This window comes from Chelonoidis abingdonii, chromosome 6 (assembly GCF_003597395.2).
Source record: "Chelonoidis abingdonii isolate Lonesome George chromosome 6, CheloAbing_2.0, whole genome shotgun sequence".
In the NCBI taxonomy this organism is placed as follows: Eukaryota; Metazoa; Chordata; order Testudines; family Testudinidae; genus Chelonoidis; species Chelonoidis abingdonii.
This window is the reverse complement of record NC_133774.1, coordinates 290,453-311,445: the sequence shown is the minus strand read 5'-3', so window position 1 is coordinate 311,445 and position 20,993 is coordinate 290,453. Positions and strand designations below refer to the sequence as shown.

Sequence of the window (20,993 nt, the reverse complement as noted above, 5' to 3'; positions counted from 1 at the left end):
CCCAGCCTCCATTCCCTCCAGAGCCTGTTTTAACCAGTGATGTTTGGGACGTCAGAGGAAGAGCCGGTTAGCATGTCACCCCGCCCCCTCCTGCTGTCTCCCTGGGGCACCGGGGCTGCTGAGTGGGAAGCACTGAGAGAGCAGCCCCAGCTAAGGGGTTACAGACGGGTTCAGCTTGGCCTGGTTTGAGGCAGCAGGACTGGCCAGAGCCCACTGGTGGTTTCGTGCTGCCCCACGTGCTGCCCCTGTGGAGGTGGGGCACCCAGACCTTCCCCTCCTCACTGCTTCGGGGATCCGTGTTACATCTGTGCAGATACAGATGGGACCTTATTACTCCCAGCAGGCCCCATCAAGGCGCCTGTGGGGCAGAGTCAGGGACACATTCTTCTCCAGTGAATCTGCTGCCTCCTTCACGCTGGGCAGCAACAGGATTGATATCCCTGGGGCTTACTGAGCCCACAGCGTGTGACCCCTCTTTCTAGGGTGCCTGCACTGTCTCTCCTTGAAACCCACCCTCACCTGCACGACGTATGCTGGAAGGGCGATCTCAGTGACTGCGATTTCCAAGGCCTCTGCTGCCCTTCCTGTGCCAGGACTCTGGCACATCCACCAGCACATGTGGTTGGTGGTGGGTCAAGTGTCTGCTCTACAGGCAGTAACTGAAACTGGGCCCGAAACACTAGGACTTTGTGACACATCATGGGGCTCCACCAGGCAAATATTTACCCAATGCAGTATCACAGGCCATTAATGGTTCTGTTATCGCCTGGTACACACTTGCTGTATCATGCACAGGGTGGCTTTGTCTGTGGGTGAGACACAAAGACACGTTGGGGCTTGGCCCACTTGCTTGGGCCAGCCTCAGTTGTTGAGTGCTCCATGAGTGGGGCAGGGAGACTGCAGCTTTCCTAGACCACTGATGGGTCAGGAAGATCAACAAGCACCTGAGCTGGGGCACGGGTGTTCCAGGTAAGGGTTCAAAGAAGCTGAACTGACCAAGCCCTTTCTGAGATGGGGCAGAGGATATGTCCCTGCACTGCTGGGCATAGCCAGGCCCAGAAATGGGAGCCACAAAATACCCCGGGCCTGGAGGGTGTGTTCTGGGGTTGCAATTGTCCTGCTCTCCTGCAGTTCCAGCTGGCTTTGGCTAGCAGGGCTGGGGACATGCACCCGAACGACTGGTCCCGAAGAGAGCTGGCAAAAACTGCAAACAACTTGCTGTGACTATTTGTTCAGACACATTCCTTTTGTGCCCTGCTGGCACGTCAGCTGTGAGGCCAGGACAGAGCAGGCCATGGAGACCAAGATGCCTCTCCCCACAGGTCAGGTTAGCAGTGAGGCCCATTGCATTGTTGTGGCCCCATCGCTCACTGGCACTTGCTTACAAGAGCTATTCATTCCTGGAACACCAGCGTCCTGGTTCTGCTCTGCCAGGCATGTTTGTGTCAGGGTGGCATGCAGCAGAGAACCGCCCAGCCCCATCCCACAGCTCCTTACCAGGTAGCGGGACCTGCCTTGGGCTGAGGGATGCCTGGAAACTCGCTAGGACTTTCCGTCCATGCAGAGGCTGGGTTAGCCGGAAGTTGTTCTGCAGGTCCGTGTCATCGTCTCCCTGCAGTGTGGTCTCCAGCAGCAAGATCTGGAGAGGGAGGGTTGAACGGAGTCACTAAGCTGCCTCTGGGATCCTCATGAACGCAGCCATCCTCGATGCTCTGGTGCGAGGGGGGCTGGCTTCAGGAAGTCTCTGGGGGCCTACAGGCCGCCCCCACCCATTGCTGGTGCTGGCACGCAGCTCCTAGTGTGACAGGAGTGGCAGAGTCACCTGCAGACAGTCCCACCCACTCCCAAGAGACGAAAAGGAGGCCCTCACCCCCCGAACGGACCTGCTCCTTGGACAGCAGCACCGTCTGGTTGAAGACAGTCCAGTTCACCGTCTGGTAGCAGGGAGGGGTGGTCAGAGAGCCGCTGTAGCGGTAATAGCGGCCTAGGTTGGCGGGCAGCAACCCTTCAATATTGAATCCAGCCACAGTGGTTTCCTTGCCTGGAAGGAAAAAAACACTGCCTGTGCTCTAGAGCAGCATGTCTCCATGCTCTAGAACACAGAGACAGCACAATCCAGAGCAGCACCGCTCCGTGGACTAGAGCACAGCAACAATCGAGAGCTGCACAGGCCCCTGGGAATCCAAATTTGGGCAGCATGATCCTGGGCAGCACGTCCCCAGGAGCCCACACCCAGAGAGGGTGAGCTGTCACTGTGGGAACTGACCCCTGGTTTCACTGGAGAAGCACAGTGCCCTGGCCAGGCACAGCCAGTCTGTACAAGCCCTGGATGGACGAGCCTAAGGCCCTAGGGAAGCCATGTCATTGGGACAGGTGCAGAGTGGGAGTCTGGGGAATCCCGAGGGATGAAACAGGAATCCCGAAAGGCCTCTGCTGAGCTGGCCACTCATTGCCTGGCTATCTCACAGGAGCTGCCTGCCTCTGTCTGTCTGGCATGCACTGGCCTCTCCTTGCAGCAGGCAGCTCACTGCTGCCCCTAGCTGGCCCCATGGTGGGCATTAGGTGCACAAGCGCTTTACCTTCCTCTTGGACCTTGTGAAGCTTCTCAAGCAGAGGCTGGTAGTGCACGTTGTCCTCTGGCCCAACCTGTAACACAGAGACTCAGCAGGTGTGAGAGCACAGGGCCAGCAAGGGCAAGTCTCCTGCCTATTGAGCCAGAGTCACAGCAGGGGCACTCTGAAAATGGGACTAATATCACTGTCACAGGCAGAGGAGTGACCCCTGACCTCCCTGACTGAGCTGGCTGGGATCAGGACATCCCCCAGCACAGCCCTGGCACCCCCTGACCAGGATCAAAGCATGAACCCTACTACTGACCAGTGATTACTTACTACTGACCTCCCCCTAACCTAACCTGGATCAGTGCACAGAGCACTTCCTGCCTCCCACCACAAGCATGGCCCTGCAATCGGGGCATGTCCCGGCTCTGCGCTGGCATGGCCTCCCTCCCGGACAGCCCCTGCCCTCCTCTGCCCCTATTCTCCTCCATCTCAGAACTGCCTATGCCCTCTCAGTCCTCGCCTACCCAGCCACACCCAGCCCAGTAATCAGCACTGCCCCCGCCCCACCTTCCCAGGGGCTGCCCCATTGGCATCACCTGCAGGAAAGCTGCCAGCACTGCTAGGCCACCGGGTTGCTTCATTGCCTCTTTGATGCTGCCACAGCTGGGGTTGTAATAAACCATATGGATCTGGAATCAAAGCGCAAAACCCCCTGAGGCTCCATTGTGCCATGGGCGAGTGCTGGACCAACCAGCCCTGCATCAGTCCCAGTGTGACCCCACCAGGTCTGGCCAGCCCCAGCACTAGGGCCTCTCCATTAGCAGTGCCTGGGGCTTGGTCACATGGCCAGAGTCCCCCACTCAGCACCAGGCAAGCTCCCCAAACCATTTTACAGTGACCCGAGAGTGCTGCTGCTGCCAGCCTCTGCTGCCCCAAGAGCCCTGCCACCAGCCTTCCCCTGGTTTCTGCACATGGGTCAGGGCTGAAGGTCATCTCCCTGGTGTCCATCTAGCTGGGGAAGCAGCAATCTGGCAGCCAGCTCCAACTCCTGTCCTCCCTGATGTACTGGGTCCTGGCGGCTCCGTGCCAACAGCAACAGGGGGAGGATGGGTAGAACCAGCTGGGAACCAGACCCAGGCAGCAAACACCTTTGTGTATGAGACAACAGTCCCAGGAGCTCTCTGACCACACAGCTCTGGGCTGGTGCCAAGGATGGGGGCACAGCGAGCTGTCCCCCCTCCCAGGCCCTCACATGCCAGGGAGCAGGCCAGAGTGCTGGGGAAAAGCTGAATCATCCTCCAGCACAGGGCAGCCTGCACTGGAGAGCTCTGTGTTGCCCCCTCCTTAGGACCTAGGTCCCCTGGGGAAGCTTGTGCCCCCCCAGGCACATCCTAGGGCAATTTTAAAGGGGGCTGTGATGGGCCCTGGACTTGGGGGGGGGGCACTCCCTGTGCCCCAGCACCTGGTTAGCACCAGGGCAGTCTGGCTGCAGAGCAGGATGGATTGTTTATCCTGTACACAGAGTGTGTGGGTCCTTCCCCGCGCTGTGCACTGAGTGCCTGGCTCCAGGCCATTCTCTCCTTACCCTCGCCCTGCTGGCACAATGTCCCTTCCATGAGGGAGTTTCGCCTCATTTCCCCTCTGCTGCCATGTTTCAGGCTGTGTCATAAACTCTGCTTTTATTTCAGTTGCTCAGCCCTAGGCGCATGATTCCTCCCTCTGGGTTCCTGGGCACTTGAACTGTGCTCTCAGAGGATCTGAGCCAAGAGTAGAGACTGGCCGGAGCACTCCGCTGAGGGCAAAGGGGTGGCAGCCTCCCCACCAATGGAGCTGCAGCGTGGACAAAGGGCAGCCGGTGACCTGGGGGTGCCACATCCGCCTCAAGGCACCAGCCCTTCATGCTGTGCAGACAGCTGGAGCAGGTGGGACTGACGTGATCACAGCCAATAACTGAGGCACACCCGGGGAGTAGCAGGCAAGAGGGGAAGGCCCACGATGGATCTTTACCTCCCCATCATAGCGGCGTCCATCCACGGTGTGTTCTGAGCCAGGCCCTTCTGGGGAGCCCCAGTGCAGGTGCAGCTGCATAGCTCTGTACTCCTGTGGGTAGCCGCTGGCAATAGTCAGAGAGCCAGGCAGCCGAAGGACAACTGCAGGGGTGAGGGAGTGAAGGGGTAGAGAATTCAGAGGGGGGCTCTGAACCATGGCGCTGGCACCAGACAGAGACGTGTGTTATGGAAAATAGTCAATGTAGTTTAATGGAAAACAGGTCCTATCAAACAAACTGATTTCATTCTTTGGGGCAATGAGGAGTTTGGTTGATAGAGGGAACGGTAAAGCTGTAACATATGGAGACACTAACTTAAAAACAGCACTATACAGTAGCAATAGAGCACGTTAAACGGATTATGCCCCAGCTAACCAACAGTTCTCAAAAAACAGCTTCCCATGGGGAATCCACACTGATCAGGGGAGTGTAGAGTGAGGTTCTGCAGGGATCAGTTCAAGGCCTGACACTATTCAACAGTTTCACTAATGCTCTGGCAGTAAGTCACAGCTGATGGCACAAAGATTGGCAAAACGATAAGGATGAGAATGGGGCAGCCACGCAGACCAATCTGGATCACTCCAAGCTGGATCCATCTAAGAACAAGGAATCCAGGTTATATGTCCCGGGAAACAGTGACTCTGAAAAGGATTTAGGGGTTACAGTGCACCAGCAACTCAACAGGGGCTCCCAGTGCAACACTGTGGGACAAGAGGCTAATGAAGGGATTAGCAAAGGAGCAGGGAGGTGCCTTTATCCTTGTATACGGCACTGGTGAGACTGATACTGGAACTTGGGTCCAGTTCTGGGGTCCACATTTAAAAATTAGAGAGGGTGAAGAAAAGATCTATAAAAATGAGTTGAGTGCTACAGAAAATGTCTCCATCTGTGTAATCAAAAAGGAGATTGAGCGGTGATGCGATTATGGTGTAGGGTTTGTCTAGAGCACGGGAACACTCAGGAAACTAATGGTTAAAGTGGATTAGTTAAACCCCTGTGTGGACACTCTGAATCAGAATTAAAGTGAACTAAACAAAACTGAAAAAAGGCCAAGCTAATTCTGAATAAGAGCATCCACAAAGGAGTTCAAGGCAGTTTAACTAATCCACTTTAAATTCATACCTTTGGCTAATTCAGATTAATTTTCCTGCACGTTCCCATGTACACAAAACCGTATTTACCTAAATACCTTAGCCCTAAGTACCTTCCTGGGAAGAAAATAACAGGTTCTAAAGGCTCTTTACTGTAGCAGAGAAAGGCAGAACAAGAACCAATGGCTAGGAGCTGAAAACACATGAATTCAAATTAGAAATTAGGCACAAATTTGGAAGAATTTTTTTAACATCATTAAGACCTGGCACACACTGCCAGAGACAGTGCTGTACTCCCTGTCTCTTTGACATCTTCAAGCCTGGCTGCCTTTCTGGAAGCTGCTTTAGCCAAACACAAGTTCTGGGGCTCAGAGCAGGGGACTGTGGTAGGATTCAAGGACACGCGCCACAGAGCAGGTCAGACTAGGGATCTGATGGTCCCTTCTGGCCTTGCTATCCAGGAATCTATGAAACTCTAGGACAGTCAGGGAACCTTCACTGGGAGGGGCAGAACAGTGAGCCCAGAGCTTACCCAGTGGGGCCTGCTGGGGGAGACTGGAACTGTAAAACCAGGAGTTTCCCCCACAGCCAGCACTCCTGCTCCCCACAGTGCCCCCTGCTGGGAGAGAGCAGGATGGAGTAGCGAGGAGCTCCCCCCACAGCCAGCTCTCCTGCCCCCCTGCTCCCCACAGTGCCCCCTGCTGGGAGAGAGCAGGACGGAGTAGCGAGGGGCTCCCCCCACAGCCAGCTCTCCTGCCCCCCTGCTCCCCACAGTGCCCCCTGCTTGGAGAGGGCAGGACGGAGTAGCGAGGGGCTCCCCCCACAGCCAGCTCTCCTGCCCCCCTGCTCCCCACAGTGCCCCCTGCTGGGAGAGAGCAGGATGGAGTAGCGAGGAGCTCCCCCCACAGCCAGCTCTCCTGCCCCCCTGCTCCCCACAGTGCCCCCTGCTGGGAAAGGCTGGGACAGGAGTGGCCGGGATCTCCCCTAGGGTTGCCATCTTTCTAATCCAGGGATGCCCAACCTGTGGCTCTGGAGCCACATGTGGCTCTTTACAAGTTACTATGCGGCTCCTTGTATAGACACCGACTCCAGGGCCAGAGCTACAGGCGCCAACTTTCCAATGTGCTGGGGGGGCAGGGGGGCCTCACTGCTCAACCCTTGGCTCTGCCACAGGCTCTGCCCCCACTCCACCCCTTCTTGCCCCCTCCCCTGAGCCTGCCATGCCCTCGCTCCTCCCCCACCCCCAGAGCCTCCTGCACGCCATGAAACAGCTGATCGGGAGGTGCAGGGAGGGAGGGGGAGGCGCTGATTGGTGGGGCTGCTAGTGGGTGGGAGGATCTGGAAGCAAGGTGTGGGGAGCTGATGGGGGGTTGCTGATGTATTGCTGTGGCTCTTTGGCAATGTACATTCATAAATTCTGGCTCCTTCTCAGGCTCAGGTTGGCCACCCCTGTTCTAATTACACAAAACTGAACACCCTTGCCCTGCCCCTGCCCTTGCCCTGAGGCCCTGCCCCCTGTCCCCCGACTTCCCCAAGGCCCTGCCCCTCCACTCACTACAGTCCCCCTTCCTCAATGGCTCGCTCTCCCGCACCCTCACTCAACTGGGCTGGGGCAGGGGTTTGTGGTGCAGGAGGGGGTAAGGGCTCTAACTGGGGGTGTGGGCTCTGGGGTGGAGCCAAGGATGAGAGCTTTGGGGTGCAGGAGGGGGCTCTGGGTTTGAGAGGTGCTCAGGGCCAGGACAGGGGGGTTGGGGCTGATGGCTGGGACTCAGGGCTTACCTCCTGTGGCTTCTGGGGGTCAGCAGTCTCCCTGCCTGTCCTGGTATTGTGGTGCGCCCCGGAAGCGGCCAGCAGGTCCAGCTCCTAGGCAGAGGGGGAGACAGGAGGCTCCATGCGCTGCTCTCACCCCCAGGCACTGCTCCCCCAGCTCCTATTGGCCGTGGCTCCCAGCCAATGGGGGTGGGGAGCCAGTGCTCGGGGTGGAGGCAGCACATGGCGCCCCATCCACCCCCCCCCCCCCGTCTAGAAGCCGGACCTGCTGGCCACTCCAGGGGCCCAGTGTGGTGCCAGGACAGGAAGGGACTAGCCTGCCTTAGCCCAGCAGCACAGTCAGTGGTGCTGACTGGAGCCGCCAAGGTCCCTTTTCGACTGGGCGTTCCGGTCAGCAACTGGACACCTGGCAACCCTAAGCTCCCCCAATAGCCAGCACCCTGCCCCACTCCCGAGAGTGTCCCCTGCTGGCATAGGCTGGGACTGGAGTAACTGGGAGCCCCCCTACCCCGGCCAGCGCCACGCCCCACTCCTTAGAGTGCCCCCTGCTGGCAGAGGCTGGGACTGGAGTAGCTGGGAGCCCCGCCCCAGCCAGCACCCTGCCCCACTCCTTAGAGCACCCCCTGCTGGCAGAGGCCAGGGCTGGAGTAGCTGGGAGCCCTCCAGCGAGTGCTCCTGCCCCACTCCCCACAGAGCCCCCTGCTGGAAGAGGCCGGGACTAATCTATGAGAAATGTCTCAAAATATCCTGTCTCATCTGAGCATCCTGTGACGCGAGTGACACGCCCTGTGAGCCCAGCACACACAGCTCAGCCCCTGGCACTGACCTGTGTGGCCGTTGTTCATTAGGCTGAGCTGCTCACTGGGGTCCAGGTTGTAACCTGCCAGCACAACAGGCTGCAGCTCACGGCTGAAGTTTGTGGAATTGGTGTCAATATTGATGGGAGACTGCATCTGCCCACCGCAGAATGGGACCTCCAACTGCCACTCGTCCTTATCTGTGCAGGGAAGAGAGAGACACATGGGAGAGCCTGTGGGGGGAGGGGGGCCTGCCAGGGAAGAAGAGGGTGCAGGAAGACTCCGGGCCCACCAGCAGAGGCTGCAGCACTCACGGGATGGTGATGTTAGAGGTCTGAGTGAACTAGGGGCCTGTGGGGAGCTCAGCTGCAAACACTGGTGCTTCCTGACAAGCGTGTGCCACCGGGATTGTGCTGGCCACTCAGAGGGCCTGGGTGCAGCACAGTGTGTTTATTCACACTCAGTCCGTCTCGCTGATGGCCACTTACCCCTGAATTTTACTCTGGAATGGTGGAGGAGAGGGAACGGACAGTACAAGCATCCTCTCGCCCCCGCCTTGTGGTACCTGCCCTGAGCATTGTGTATTGGGGTGCTGCTCCCCTGTGCTAGCTCCCTCTAGAATTGCTCAGAAGCCTTTGCAGGCGCAGCGCTGTGCTGCTGCTTCCTGCCCAGACAGAAGCTGATGGCCAGGGCCTGCTCTGCCAGCAGACTGTGCTGGGCTCAGAAGCTGCTGGAATCTCTGTGCAGCTGTCCCAGGATGGGGCTCTGCACATGGTGCACTGCCAGGAGCATCTATTTTAAGGAGTAGCTGGACAAGCTGTGAGATGATGATTTAAAGCCTGATCCTGGCAGAGAGAGACATGCTCCTGGCGCAGCTGTGCTGCTCCCTCCCTGTCACTAAGCGCGTGCTTGGCTGCCCTGCCCTTCATGGCCCTTTCAGAGGCAGCCTGGCTGGCCAGGTCAGAGACATGAGGCAAAACTGCTAACATAAGTCATATGTGGGGGAGAAACATGCAGCAGCAGAGCTATGGCCATGAATGGAAACATGCTGGTGGTTTTGTGGGCAACGGGACTTCATTGCACAGTGAGCAGCACCAGGAACTCAAAGGCGGCACCAGAGAGCAAGCCTCATCTCTTCCACGTGCACACAGCCAGGCAACACAGGGACCTGAGTCCATGGCCAAACATGTGTATGTACACATGAAGCCCTTCTGTGTGCATGAGAGCGAGACAGACAGAGCCATGTCTCTGTGTGCGTCTAGAGGCGCTGTGCCCAAAGACACCCGTGTCCGTGTGCGTCTACAGGAGCTGTGCCCGAAGACACCCATGTCCGTGTGCGTCTACAGGAGCTGTGCCCAAAGACACCCATTTCCGTGTGCGTCTACAGGAGCTGTGCCCAAAGACACCCATTTCCGTGTGCGTCTACAAGAGTTGTGCCCGAAGACACACGTATGTGTGTGTGTGTGCGTGCGTGCGTGCGTGCGTCACCACTTCTGGGGGACCCATGGCCAGCATAGCCCTGCCTAGGCACGTATCTGCTTTAAGACCTGTTAGGCTGTGTATGTTGGATTTGAGCCAATATTATTTTTTGGCTGGCTTACTTTTGCTATTCCTTATTCCTGGATTTTGAATGCCTATAAAGATTTCTGGGTTTCCCTGCTGGGGCTCAGTAAATGGGCTCTTTCTCTTATTGGTAGAGCCCTGCAGAGGGACTGGGATCCCACAGGTCCCGCAGGACATGCTGCCATGCTGGCGGAAGCAGGATGTTTAAAAGTCCTGTGCAGGGCTCTAGATGGAAGCAGAGATACTGGTGTCACAGGTTGCTCCTAGTTACCCCAGTACAAGGTTTAGCTGGAGCTCCTAAGGAGGAACAGGTTAGGCTGAGCACCTGGGGGACATTTTGGGTGAGCGCTGGGGGGAGGAGTAGAGAAGGGTGGCACCCACAGAGCACAATTCATGGTGTGTATTGCTAGGCAGAGTAGCTCAGAGTGAGTGCCTGGGGAACTGTTCAGGGCACACACCTGGGAAGAAGGTTTATGGTGAACGCCAATGGCTTGGTTTAGGGTGAACACCCCAGGAGGAGCAATTAAGGGAAAACACCCAGGGAATGATTCAGCGTGAGCACGTGGGGAGCAGTACTTTAGGGTGAATGCTGGACGAATGTTTTTTGAGTGAATCCCAGAGATGGAGCAATTTAGAGTGAACCCTCACCGAACGGTTTAGGGCAGGGACCAAGGGATGAGCAGTGTAGGGCAAACAGTCAATGAACAGGTGTAAGCATCCAGAGAGGAACAATGTAGGGTGAAACCATTGGGGAATCATTTAGGGGCGCACCTGAGAAGAGAGCTTTACAATGGACACCCAGGGACAAGCATTAAGGGCAGAGAAGTTTGGCATGGACGCTTAGGGAGCTGTTTAGCAGGAGCACCCAGGGAACGGGGTAGGATGAGCATGTAGGGAAGAGCCTCAGGATTGTATTAGAAGAATTTGAGAGGGAGTATCCAGGGAGGAAATATTTAGTGGGGCATGAGAGGTGACCGGCTCAGGCAGAGCACTCAGAGAGGTGCAGTTAGCGTTAGCATAGTGAAGAGCGATAGGACGGCCTCATGGGACAGCGTTTACATGTTTCTCCCCTACATGGAGTGAAGCAGAGTAAGCAGACCAGCGGCCTGGTTTAGGATGAATACCCAGGAACTGGTTTAAAGTGAGCACAGAGGAGACTTACTCTGGTTCTCCATGGGTGTCTACCCTGAACATTTCCACCCCCGGTGCTTATCCTGATCGACTGCTTCACCCATGTGCTCAGCCTTCACTGTTCCCTTTCTGGGCACGTACCCTGGACTGTTCCCCCATGGAGCTCACCCTCCCTTGAACCCCTGTGCCAGTAGTCCCACTGGTGCTTATTTAATAGACGTGCTCCCTGGGCAGGGCTGTCCCATAGGAGTGTGGGGCCCGGGACATAGGGCAGAGTTTATATCTGCCAGGTGGTGCCCCCACTGGCTCTACCCAGGCTCATCCCCCACTCCAACCCTTCCCCCAAGGCCCCACTTCTGACCCGCCTTTTCCCACCCCCGCTCTGCCCACCCCACCTTCCCACCCCGCCCCACCTCTTACCCACCCATTTCTGCCCCCTCCCTCACAGTGCTTCCTGACACTGGAAGGGAGGGGGAGGTGCTGATTGACAGGGCCTGCTGGCAAGCAGGAGAGGCGCTGCGGGGAGGGGGAGGTTGGTGGGGGTGGCTTCTCCCTGTGCCCACCTCCCCGCCTGCCTCCTCACGAAGCACAGGGCCCCCCGAAAGCATGAGCCCGGAGCAGTTGCCCGATTTGCCATACCCTAGGGAGGGCTCTGTCTCTGGGTTCTTCCCCTAGCCCCCTTCGTTCCAAGTGCTCACCTTCAATAATTATTGCCCATATGCTAATCCTAAACTGGTGCTCTGAAGGAGACTCCCCAGTGTGCACATGCTAAACCATGCCTTGTAGGAGATGAATTTAAACTCTCCTCCTCTAGAGCTCACTCTAAACCCTTCGCCCCACCCCACTCCTTGCCACGTTTCCCCCACCCCACTCTTCGCAGCTATTCCCCTTTGGCAGCTCCCCCGCTTTATCCCCACAAGCTGCTCACACTCCCACTTAGTATCATGCTGCACTCGCATACAGGCAAACCCCACGAGCCGGGATGCGGCAGCAAGTCGCAGGCTGTCGCTGTTTGCAAATAGCTCAGTACAACCCTGGTGCTGTGAAACATGAGTAAAGCCACTGTGAGCTCACACACCCGGGTGTTGGCCAACGTGGCTCAGCGCTGCACAGAACCCCTTAGCACAAATGGCCTTTGGCCAAAACGGCTCAGCGCTGCACCGAACATGCCCCCCTTAGCGCTAACGGGCCTTTCACCAACACAGCTCAGCGCTGCACCCAATGCCCCCCTTAGCGCTAATGGACCTTTGGCCAACACAGCTCAGTGCCGCACTGAACATTGTCACAGAGTGTGGGGGAGTCCGGCCCTGCACCCCTCTTCCTGGACTCACAGTGACTCTTGGCGAGCCAGTAAAACAGAAGGTTTATTGGACAACAGGAACGCAGGTTACAGCAGAGCTTGTTGGCACTGTCAGGACCCCTCACTCGAGTCCTTCTGGGCTTTCAGGGTGCTTGGATCCTAGCTAGGATACCCTGAATTCCGCCCACACAGCCCCAAACCCAAACTGAAAACAACCTCCCTCCTGCCAGCCCCTTCCTTTTTCCTCCTTCTCGGGCAAAGGTGTTGACCTTTCCCCTCCCTTACCTAGCTCAGGTTACAGGCTCTAGTATAGTCCATCCCCTAAAGTCCTCCCCTGCTCTCCCATTCCCCACACAGACAGCCCCTACTCCATCACAAACACCCCCTTAGCGCTAACGGGCCTTTGACCAACACGGCTCGGCGCCGCACCCAATGCCCCCCCTTAGTGCTAACATGCTAACTGAATGGGTGGAGACACAGGGATGCATTTAGCCTTCTTTGGGCTAGTGTACAATCCTGACATAAGAGGTCCTGGACCTCCCCCCACCTCCAGCCTGTCCCTGGGCCTTAGGAGGGGCAGATCTGACCACTGGCAAGTCTGAGTGAGACATTTCTATAGGGCCCAATTCACATTTTGGGTCCTAATTCACCAGTCCCCTGCACCTTGTGTTGTCACTGACACCAGTGCAAAGTGAGTGTAAGGTGTCCTCACTCTGATTTATAGGGCAAATGAGACACAAGGCTCAGGATAATGGTGACTAGGGCCTTTGTGTGAATGTGGGGAGGACTGCGGCTTGCATGGGATGGGTGAAGAGAGGAGCAAGGAAACCCAGCATAGAAGGAAGCAGAGGAGCCCGGCATGGTGGAATAAGGGGAGCCAGGAAGCCCAAGGAGCAAAGCGAAGGTCCTGTTGGAACAGCTGAGATTTCCAGCCCTAGCCCTGGTTAAAGGCCTCAGAGGCGTGGGATGCCAGAGATGTGAGGAACTCTCTATCCAGATGGGCTGTCCCTGCGGGCAGCAGAACAGCCAGTTCACCAGGCAGGCACAGGATCAGGAGCCTGGCTTGTGCCCTGGGGCACCTCCCTATGAGCAGGGAGCGGCACGCCAGCCTCGCTGCAAAGCAGAGTGCATATGGCAGGGGACACAGGACTGGTGAGTCAACACCCCATAAGAGAGGAGATGCCTCTAAGCCAGGGGTCGACGTTCCAGCAGAGGGAGCAACCCTAGATCTGCCTGAACATGGGACCTGCCTCTCCCAGTGACCCCAGGGGTGGGTGAAGTCCAGCTCAGTGAGTGAATGAACCTTTTAGCTTGTGGGAATGCAGAGCAGATGTGCAGGGTGGGGCCCACAGCTCCTGACAGGTCACTCTCTCTTATCTGAATCTGAGCAGCTCCCACCTCTCCCTGGGTCTGTCAGGCCCCAGAAATGCTTGCGAGGCCCTCTGAGGTTGGTACCAGAACCGACCCCTGCTGCTGAACAGGGGCAGGGCACGGCAGAGCATGGGCATGAGCAAGGCAGCCCTGTAATAATTAACCATGGCTGGCATGGGCCCAGGGCCTGCTGTGTGATATGAAAGGGTACGAATAACCACAGTGTATTTACCTGCATAGCTCCAGTGACCGTGGCCAGGACCTTGAAAAGAAAAGAGAGACAGAGAGAGAATGAGTGGAAGCCACGAGCTGGCAGCAAACAAACCAGTTCCAGGCAGCCCTCCAATCCCCGCCCAGCTGGACTGCCCCACACTTGATCCCAGCTCCCTCCTAGTTTCTCCTCCTCCCCCCTCCTCTCACTCAGGCAGAGGCAGATTTACCATGAAACAAACAGTGAAGAGGCACGGGGCCCCCAGTGAGTGGGAACCCCACAAAATGCAGGACAAATCTCATCTGACAACCAGCCCCCGAGTCCCAGCCGGCAGCACAGCAGGGCTCAGGCAGGCAGGCTGCCTGCATTCTGTGGTTGGTAGTCCCACACTGCTCCTGGAAGTGGCTGGCATGTCCCTGCGGAGTGTGTGTCTCTGCGCGTTGCTTCCACCCCAGCCACCAACTCTGCAGCTCCCTTTGGCCAGGAACTGTGGCCAATGGGAGCTGTGGTGTCGGCGCCTGCAGACAGTGGCGCACAGAGACACCCCCCCACCCCCGGATCCCCCGCTTAGGGGCCGCTGCCAGAGTGGTGTGCTGGTCGCTCTGAGAGCCACGCCGCTCAAGGTAAATGCCACCCCCTGACTCCTCCTGCACCCCAACCCCCCTACCCTAGCCCAGAGCCTACACCCAGCACCCAAGCTCCCTTCCAGAGCCCAACCGCTACACCTCTTCCTGCACCCCAACCCCCTGTCCCAATCAAGGTACATCACTTTATTTTCATTTACTTCCTATTACTTATAATATAGGAGAAGGATGATGGAGGGTAGGGATAGGGTCCAGAGTGACCTAGACAAATTGGAGGATTGGGCCAAAAGAAATCTGATGAGGTTCAACAAGGACTTAGGGTGAAAGAAGCCCATGCACTGCTACAGGCCTGGAACTGAATGGCTAGGCAGCAATTCTGCAGAAAAGGACCTGAGGATTACAGTGGATGAGAAGCTGGATATGAGTCAGCAGTGTGCCCTTGTTGCCAAGAAGGCCAGCGGCATATTGGGCTGTATTAGTAGGAGCATTGCCAGCAGATCGAGGGAACTGATTATTCCCTTCTATTCGACATTGGTGAGGCCACACCTGGAGTATAGCATCCAGTTTTGGTTCCTCCCCACCTCCAACAGAAGAGATGTGGACAAACTGGAGAGAGGGCAACAAAAATGATTAGGGGGCTGGGGCAGATGACTTACGAGAAGAGGCTGAGGGAACGAACTGGGGGTATTTAGTCTGCGGATAGGAAGAGTGAGGTGGAATTTGATAGCAGCCTTCAATTACCTGAAAGGGGGTTCCAAAGAGGCTGGAGTTAGGCTGTTCTCAGTGGTGGCAGATGACAGAACAAGGAGCAATGGTCTCAAGTTGCAGTGGGGGAGGTTTAGGATGGATATTAGGAAACACTATTTCACTGGGAGGGTGGTGAAGCACTGGAATGGGTTCCCTAGGGAGATGGTGGAATCTCCATCCTTAGAGGTTTTTAAGGCCCGGCTTGACAAAGCCCTGGCTGGGATGATTTAGTTGGTGTTGGGCCTGCTTTAAGCAGGGGGTTGGACTAGATAACCTCCTGAGGTCTCTTCCAGCCCTGATATTCTATGATTCTATGAAAAAAATGAATGAAAAACTTGGGGGAGATAAGAGAGAATGTTCTTTTTCATGGCTGGGTCCCGAAGGGGTGTGTGCGAAAATGAAGCTGTGCGCAGGGCCACACTAACCCTAAAGCCACCACTGCACTCAGGTGAGAGCTGGCAGACTCCCTGTAGCATCAGGGCCAGCTCCTCTCTAAGACACATGCTGAGAAAGGCCCCTTCGGAGAGTCGCTCTCCTGCTCACTCAGCCCAACCTGATGCATCTGGAACATTCCAGAAATTTAGGCCATTTTTAAGTGATCTGAGTCTGATGAAATGGCAGTGTTTGCCATGCACTGAGAAATTGTATAAAACACTCTGCCATGTGCCCAGCTATCTCCAAAGCCACTCCTTCTCCACCCTCAACCTCTTCTGGGTCAGTGCTCTTGAAGAGTAAGGCCTGAAGATGTTTAGCTTAGCAGGAAGGCTACACTTTTCCCTACATTCCTAATGAGATACAGAAACTCCAGATCATGTGCTCCTGGGGCATATAAACGGGAGTAGGGAGGAGGCTAGGCAGGTAATTTTACACCCCGGGCGTAAAATTCGGTGCGCTGCTTGGGATGGCGAAAACTGTAGAGCCAGCCCTGCCAGTTCCCTCAGCATCTCCTCATAAGTCACGTGCCCCAGCCCCCTAATAATTTTTGTTGCCCTCCGCTGGACTCTTTCCAATTTTTCCACATCCTTCTTGTAGTGTGGGGCCCAAAACTGGACACAGTACTCCAGATGAGGCCTCATCAATGTCGACTAGACGGGAATGTTCACGTCCCTTGATCTGCTGGCAATGCCCCTACTTATACAGCCCCAAATGCCGTTAGCCTTCTTGGCAACAAGGGCACACTGGCGACTCATATCCAGTTTCTCGTCCACTGTAACCTCTAGGTCCTTTTCTGCAGAACTGGTTCCTAGCCATTCGGTCCCTAGTCTGTAGCAGTGAATGGGATTCTTCTGTCCTAAGTGCAGGACTCTGCACTTGTCCTTGTTGAACCTCATCAGGTCCCTCTGTATCCTATTGTTACCTAAATGTCGGGTCTGCCTAGCTGAGAGCCAAGAACAGCCTGACAGGGATAAGGAAAGAAGTGGGATACCTTCCCCTTGAGGCCTGTGACCAAACCCTTCGGTTTGATGTCAGAACCGGAACCTTTTCCCCTTTGAATGTCTCTGAGAACGCCCAGAAACCCCCTTGCCTCCTAGACAGGGCCTTTACTGTAAGATCAACAGGCATTCAAAGGGAAAAAGGTTTGGGTTCTGACATCAAACCGAAGGGTTTGGTCACAGGCTCAAGGGGAAGGTAGCCCACTTCTTTCCTTATCCCTGTCAGGCTGTTATTGGCTCTCAGCTAGGCAGACCTGACATTTCGGTAACATTTTGAACTATCTTTTCTCTTCTGCCTTAAAGCAGAAGAAACTCGCTCCAAACCGGTTTTCACTAACCAGATAACAGAGTGCGGGGTTTGACAACCATCAACCAAGTGTTAACTCAGCAAGCGTCTTTGTCTGAAAGTGTATAAAAAGTTTGTAAAAATTGTGTGAGGCAGAGTCTTTGTACCAAGGTGCAAGGCTCTCCTTTCTTCTGCAGAATAAAGCATCTTTCCTTATCCCTGTCAGGCTGTTATTGGCTCTCAGATAGGCAGATCCGACATTTCAGTAACACTATCCCTACCCTCCAGTGTATCTACCACTCCTCCCAGTTTAGTGCCATCTGCAAACTTGCTGAGAGTGCAGTCCACGCCATCCTCCAGATCATTAATGAAGATATTGAACAAAACAGGCCCAGGACCAACCCTTGGGGCACTCCACTTGAAACCGGCTGCCAACTAGACATGGAGCTGTTGATCACTACTCGCTGAGCCCAACGATCTAGCCAGCTTTCTATCCACCTTATAGTCCATTCATCCAGCCCATACTTCTTTAACTTGTCAGCAAGAATACTGTGAGAGACCGTATCAAAAGCTTTGCTAAAGTCAAGGAATAACACATCCACTGCTTTCCCCTCATCCACAGACCCAGTTATCTCCTCTTAGAAGGCAATTAGGTCAGTCAGGCATGACTTGCCCTTGGTGAATCCATGCTGACTGTTCTTGATCACTTTCCTCTCCTCTAAGTGCTTCGGAAGTACTCCTGTTCTTTTTGCAGATGCAGACTAACATGGCTACTACTCTGAGAGGTCCTAGAGTCTCTCCAGCTGCCAGTCCCTGCTCCCCACACTGACCCTGTGGCAAGGAGTTCCACAGGCTGGCTGTGCATTGTGTGAAGAAATACTTATGTGAAGGGGTAAAGAACATTTCCCTGTTCACTTTCTCCACACCACTCATGATTTTACAGACCTCCCCCTTAGCTATCTCTTTTCTTAGCTGAACAGTCCCTGTTATTTTAATCTCTCCTCATACAGAAGCAGTTCCATCCCCTTAATAATTTTTGTTGCCCTTTTCTGTACTTTTTTCCAATTGCAGTTTACCTTTTTTTGAGATGGAGTAAACAGAGCCACATGCAGTATTCAAGATATGGGGGCACCATGGATTTATATAGTAGCATGATGATATTTTCTGTCTTAATATCTCTCCCTTTCCTAACTGTTTCTCGCAGTCTGTTAATCTTTTTGACTGCGGCTGCACATTGAGCAGATGTGTTTAGAGAACTCTTCCAATGCTGCCTTCTCCTGCCCCTGTCCTGTCTCCAAGCCCCTCCTTCGCTCAGTGCTGAGATGATCGTGCTCCTTCCCCCCAGACCCCTGCCTGGCCCATACACAAAGAGAGGAATCAGGTCTCGCTGCACTGGTTGCCTTGGCAATGAGCACTGGGCCCTGCAGTCACTCAGGGATGTGATGGAAGCAGAGGCCAGGAGGCTGCATTCCCATTGTTCCCAGCAGAGTCTATTCCACACACACTCACTCAGCTTTGCCCCACAATCCCCTGCCTCACCTCACGGAAAGGCTGCACCCCAAAGGGGAGTATACAGGGCTCCACACTGGAGGTAGGCATGACAAAAGGGAGTGCACGGGAGGAGACCCCAACACTTGTATTTACCTATGGCCAGACTGTCCCTCTCCCTCATGCCCAGGGGGTAGAGGAGCAGCAGCAGGATCCCTGTTCCCCAGCTGGTATCAGACACTGGGTGGGGAGCACAGTGCTGCAGCATGAGGAGCTCCAGGACACAGACAATGCCAGCAGCAGCACAAGGGAGTAGCTGGGAGCTGGCCTTGTCCTCACCCCTCACAATGGGATCCAACTAGGGCAAAGGTGGGCAAACTACGGCCTGCAGGGCTGTCCTGCCCAGCCCTTGAGCTCCCAGCTGGGGAGCCTGCCCCCATCCCCTCGTCTGCTGTCCCCCCTTCCCCGCAGCCTCAGCTTGCCGTGCAACCAGCGCTCTGGGCCCCCGGAGGGGCTGTGAGCTCCTGCCAGGCAGCGTGACTGTGAGAACCACCGGCCTGCCCCAGCCTGCCCCTACAATGGGGTCTCCCAGTAACATCACAGCCTCTGGCCAGGCCACTTTATGCTGTGATCCCATCAGCTCTCACAAGCTTCTGTAGCACTGGGCCTGATCAGCACCTGCATGAGGCACCTCAACGACACACCTAGGTACTGCCCATCATGGCATGGGTGACTGGGGTGCCTCTCTCTGCCTCCGCACTGACCCAATGCCCCAGTGTGGGGCAAAGAGGCACTGCTGGAGAGGCTGTAATACCAAGAGCCTGGCCACTTGTGGAATTTAACAATCCCCCAGCACTTTGCACAAGGGATGGTAACACTGGGGCCCTGGCCCAAATCCTGTGCAGGTAATTATAGCCTGCCACCTAAATTCCCCCTCTACTTGCAGTCGAGTACAGTTTTCTTCCAGTCAGAAATTGTTGAGAAGCATTGCTATTCACTGTTGAACAGCTGCCACACACCACACCAGAGGTGGACTCAGTTCAGTGGTGGGTCACATGATCACTGACTATCCTTTACCTATCTCTCAGGAGGAGTGAGGCTTCAGTCATTGGTTATAACTTCAAAAGCCATGAGTGAAAGTTCATCTGGTCCCCCACCGGCTAGGTCACCCCTTCACAGGGCCAAGATTTTCTTTGGTGAGAATCCCAGCCAGGGAACTCAGCAGAGTGAGCTGCACACAAGGCATGTTCAGCTGCCACTGAGCTCAAAGAATCAGAGAAGCAAGACAAGCTGTCACCCTGTCCCAGCCCATTCCCAGAGTCAAGGCAGGCATCAGCCACCAGCACATTCTCTAGGCTTCTCTCAAGTCCAGCGAGAAATGCTGAAGATGACAGGGCCCTGCTCAGGGAGACCCTCCTCTGGCAGCCTGAGATTCAGCCTAAAGCTCCTCTGTGTTAATTTCAGCCACTTTCTCCTCGTCACTGCACACACCCAAGTGCCACCAGAAATCGCTCTCTCTGTCAGGCATTTTGAGGAGGCTCATCATGGCAGTGCCTGAGGCCTGGTCCACACTACGCCGTTAAATCGATTTTAACAGCATTAAATCGATTTAACGCTGTACCCGTCCACACTACAGTGCTCTTTAAATCGATTTAAAGGGCTCTTTAAATCTATTTCTGTACTCCTACAAAACAAGAGGAGTGACGCTAAAATCGATAGTATTACTTCGGAATAGTGTGGATGGAAATCGACATTATTGGCCTCCGGGAGGTATCCCACAGTGCACCATTGTGACCGCTCTGGAAAGCCACGAAATCTTGAACTCGGACTCAGGGCAGGTAAACAGGAAAAGCCCGTGAACTTTGAATTATATTTCCTGTTGCCAGCATGGAGCTCTGATCGCACGGGTGGCGATGCGTCCCAAATCCAAAAGACTCCAGCATGGACGTGTACAGGAAGTAGTGGATGATCGCTGTATGGGGAACAAATTGTCTATCAGAGCTCATTACGGAAGACGAAATCCAAAGCGTTTGAAAAAAATCTCCAGGCTCCACAGTGCTGTGTGACAAGCGTAACGCAAGCCAGAGACTCCAAAATGGAAGCTAATAAGGGAGGGGTCTGAGGATCCAGCTATCCCCAGTCCACAGCATTCTCCGAAAATATTGCATTCTTGCTGAGTCCCAGTGCCTGTAGCTTCAAACACATTGTCCGGGTGGTGGTCAGGAATAGCCTCATTTTACTCCCCCCCCCCCACCATGTGAAAGAAGGAAATAAATAGTTCTTGACTTCCTTCAATGTCACCTTGTCTACTGAATGCTGCTGGTAGACACAATGCTGCAGCGTGAAGAGCCGTATTAGCTTTCTCCCTCCTGGGGCAGACAGTGCAATATGACTGATATCCATTGTCACCATCAGCCCATGGGTGCGTCCTGGCTAGCCTCAGGTGAGACTGGCCAGAGCACCTGAGTAAAATAGGAATGACCCAGTATTCCCAGTAGCTGTACAGAATGGCTGGTAACCTGTCTCAATCATAGCAACTGGGGGCTGAGCTTCATCAGCCCTTCCTTTCCTGGTAAAGAAAAGATCTGTATGCCTGGACTATCATAGCAACAG

At 55.2% G+C, this 20,993-nt stretch overlaps 1 protein-coding gene across 2 annotated transcripts in view; it reads right to left on the bottom strand.

The window, feature by feature from the left end:
- Positions 1-20,993, bottom strand: part of CA9 (carbonic anhydrase 9) — a 38,013-nt gene that overhangs the window by 10,071 nt on the left and 6,949 nt on the right. Inside the window, exons 2-8 of one of the 2 annotated variants that reach the window (XM_032800968.2) lie at positions 13,864-13,893; positions 8,296-8,466; positions 4,569-4,711; positions 3,158-3,250; positions 2,580-2,646; positions 1,884-2,041; positions 1,498-1,639 (exon numbers count right to left, since the gene is read on the bottom strand). In XM_032800968.2, the coding sequence (XP_032656859.1) occupies positions 1,498-1,639; positions 1,884-2,041; positions 2,580-2,646; positions 3,158-3,250; positions 4,569-4,711; positions 8,296-8,466; positions 13,864-13,893 (804 nt within the window). The remainder of the gene's footprint in view (positions 1-1,497; positions 1,640-1,883; positions 2,042-2,579; positions 2,647-3,157; positions 3,251-4,568; positions 4,712-8,295; positions 8,467-13,863; positions 13,894-20,993) is intronic. The other variant, XM_032800970.2, reaches the window with a different exon arrangement.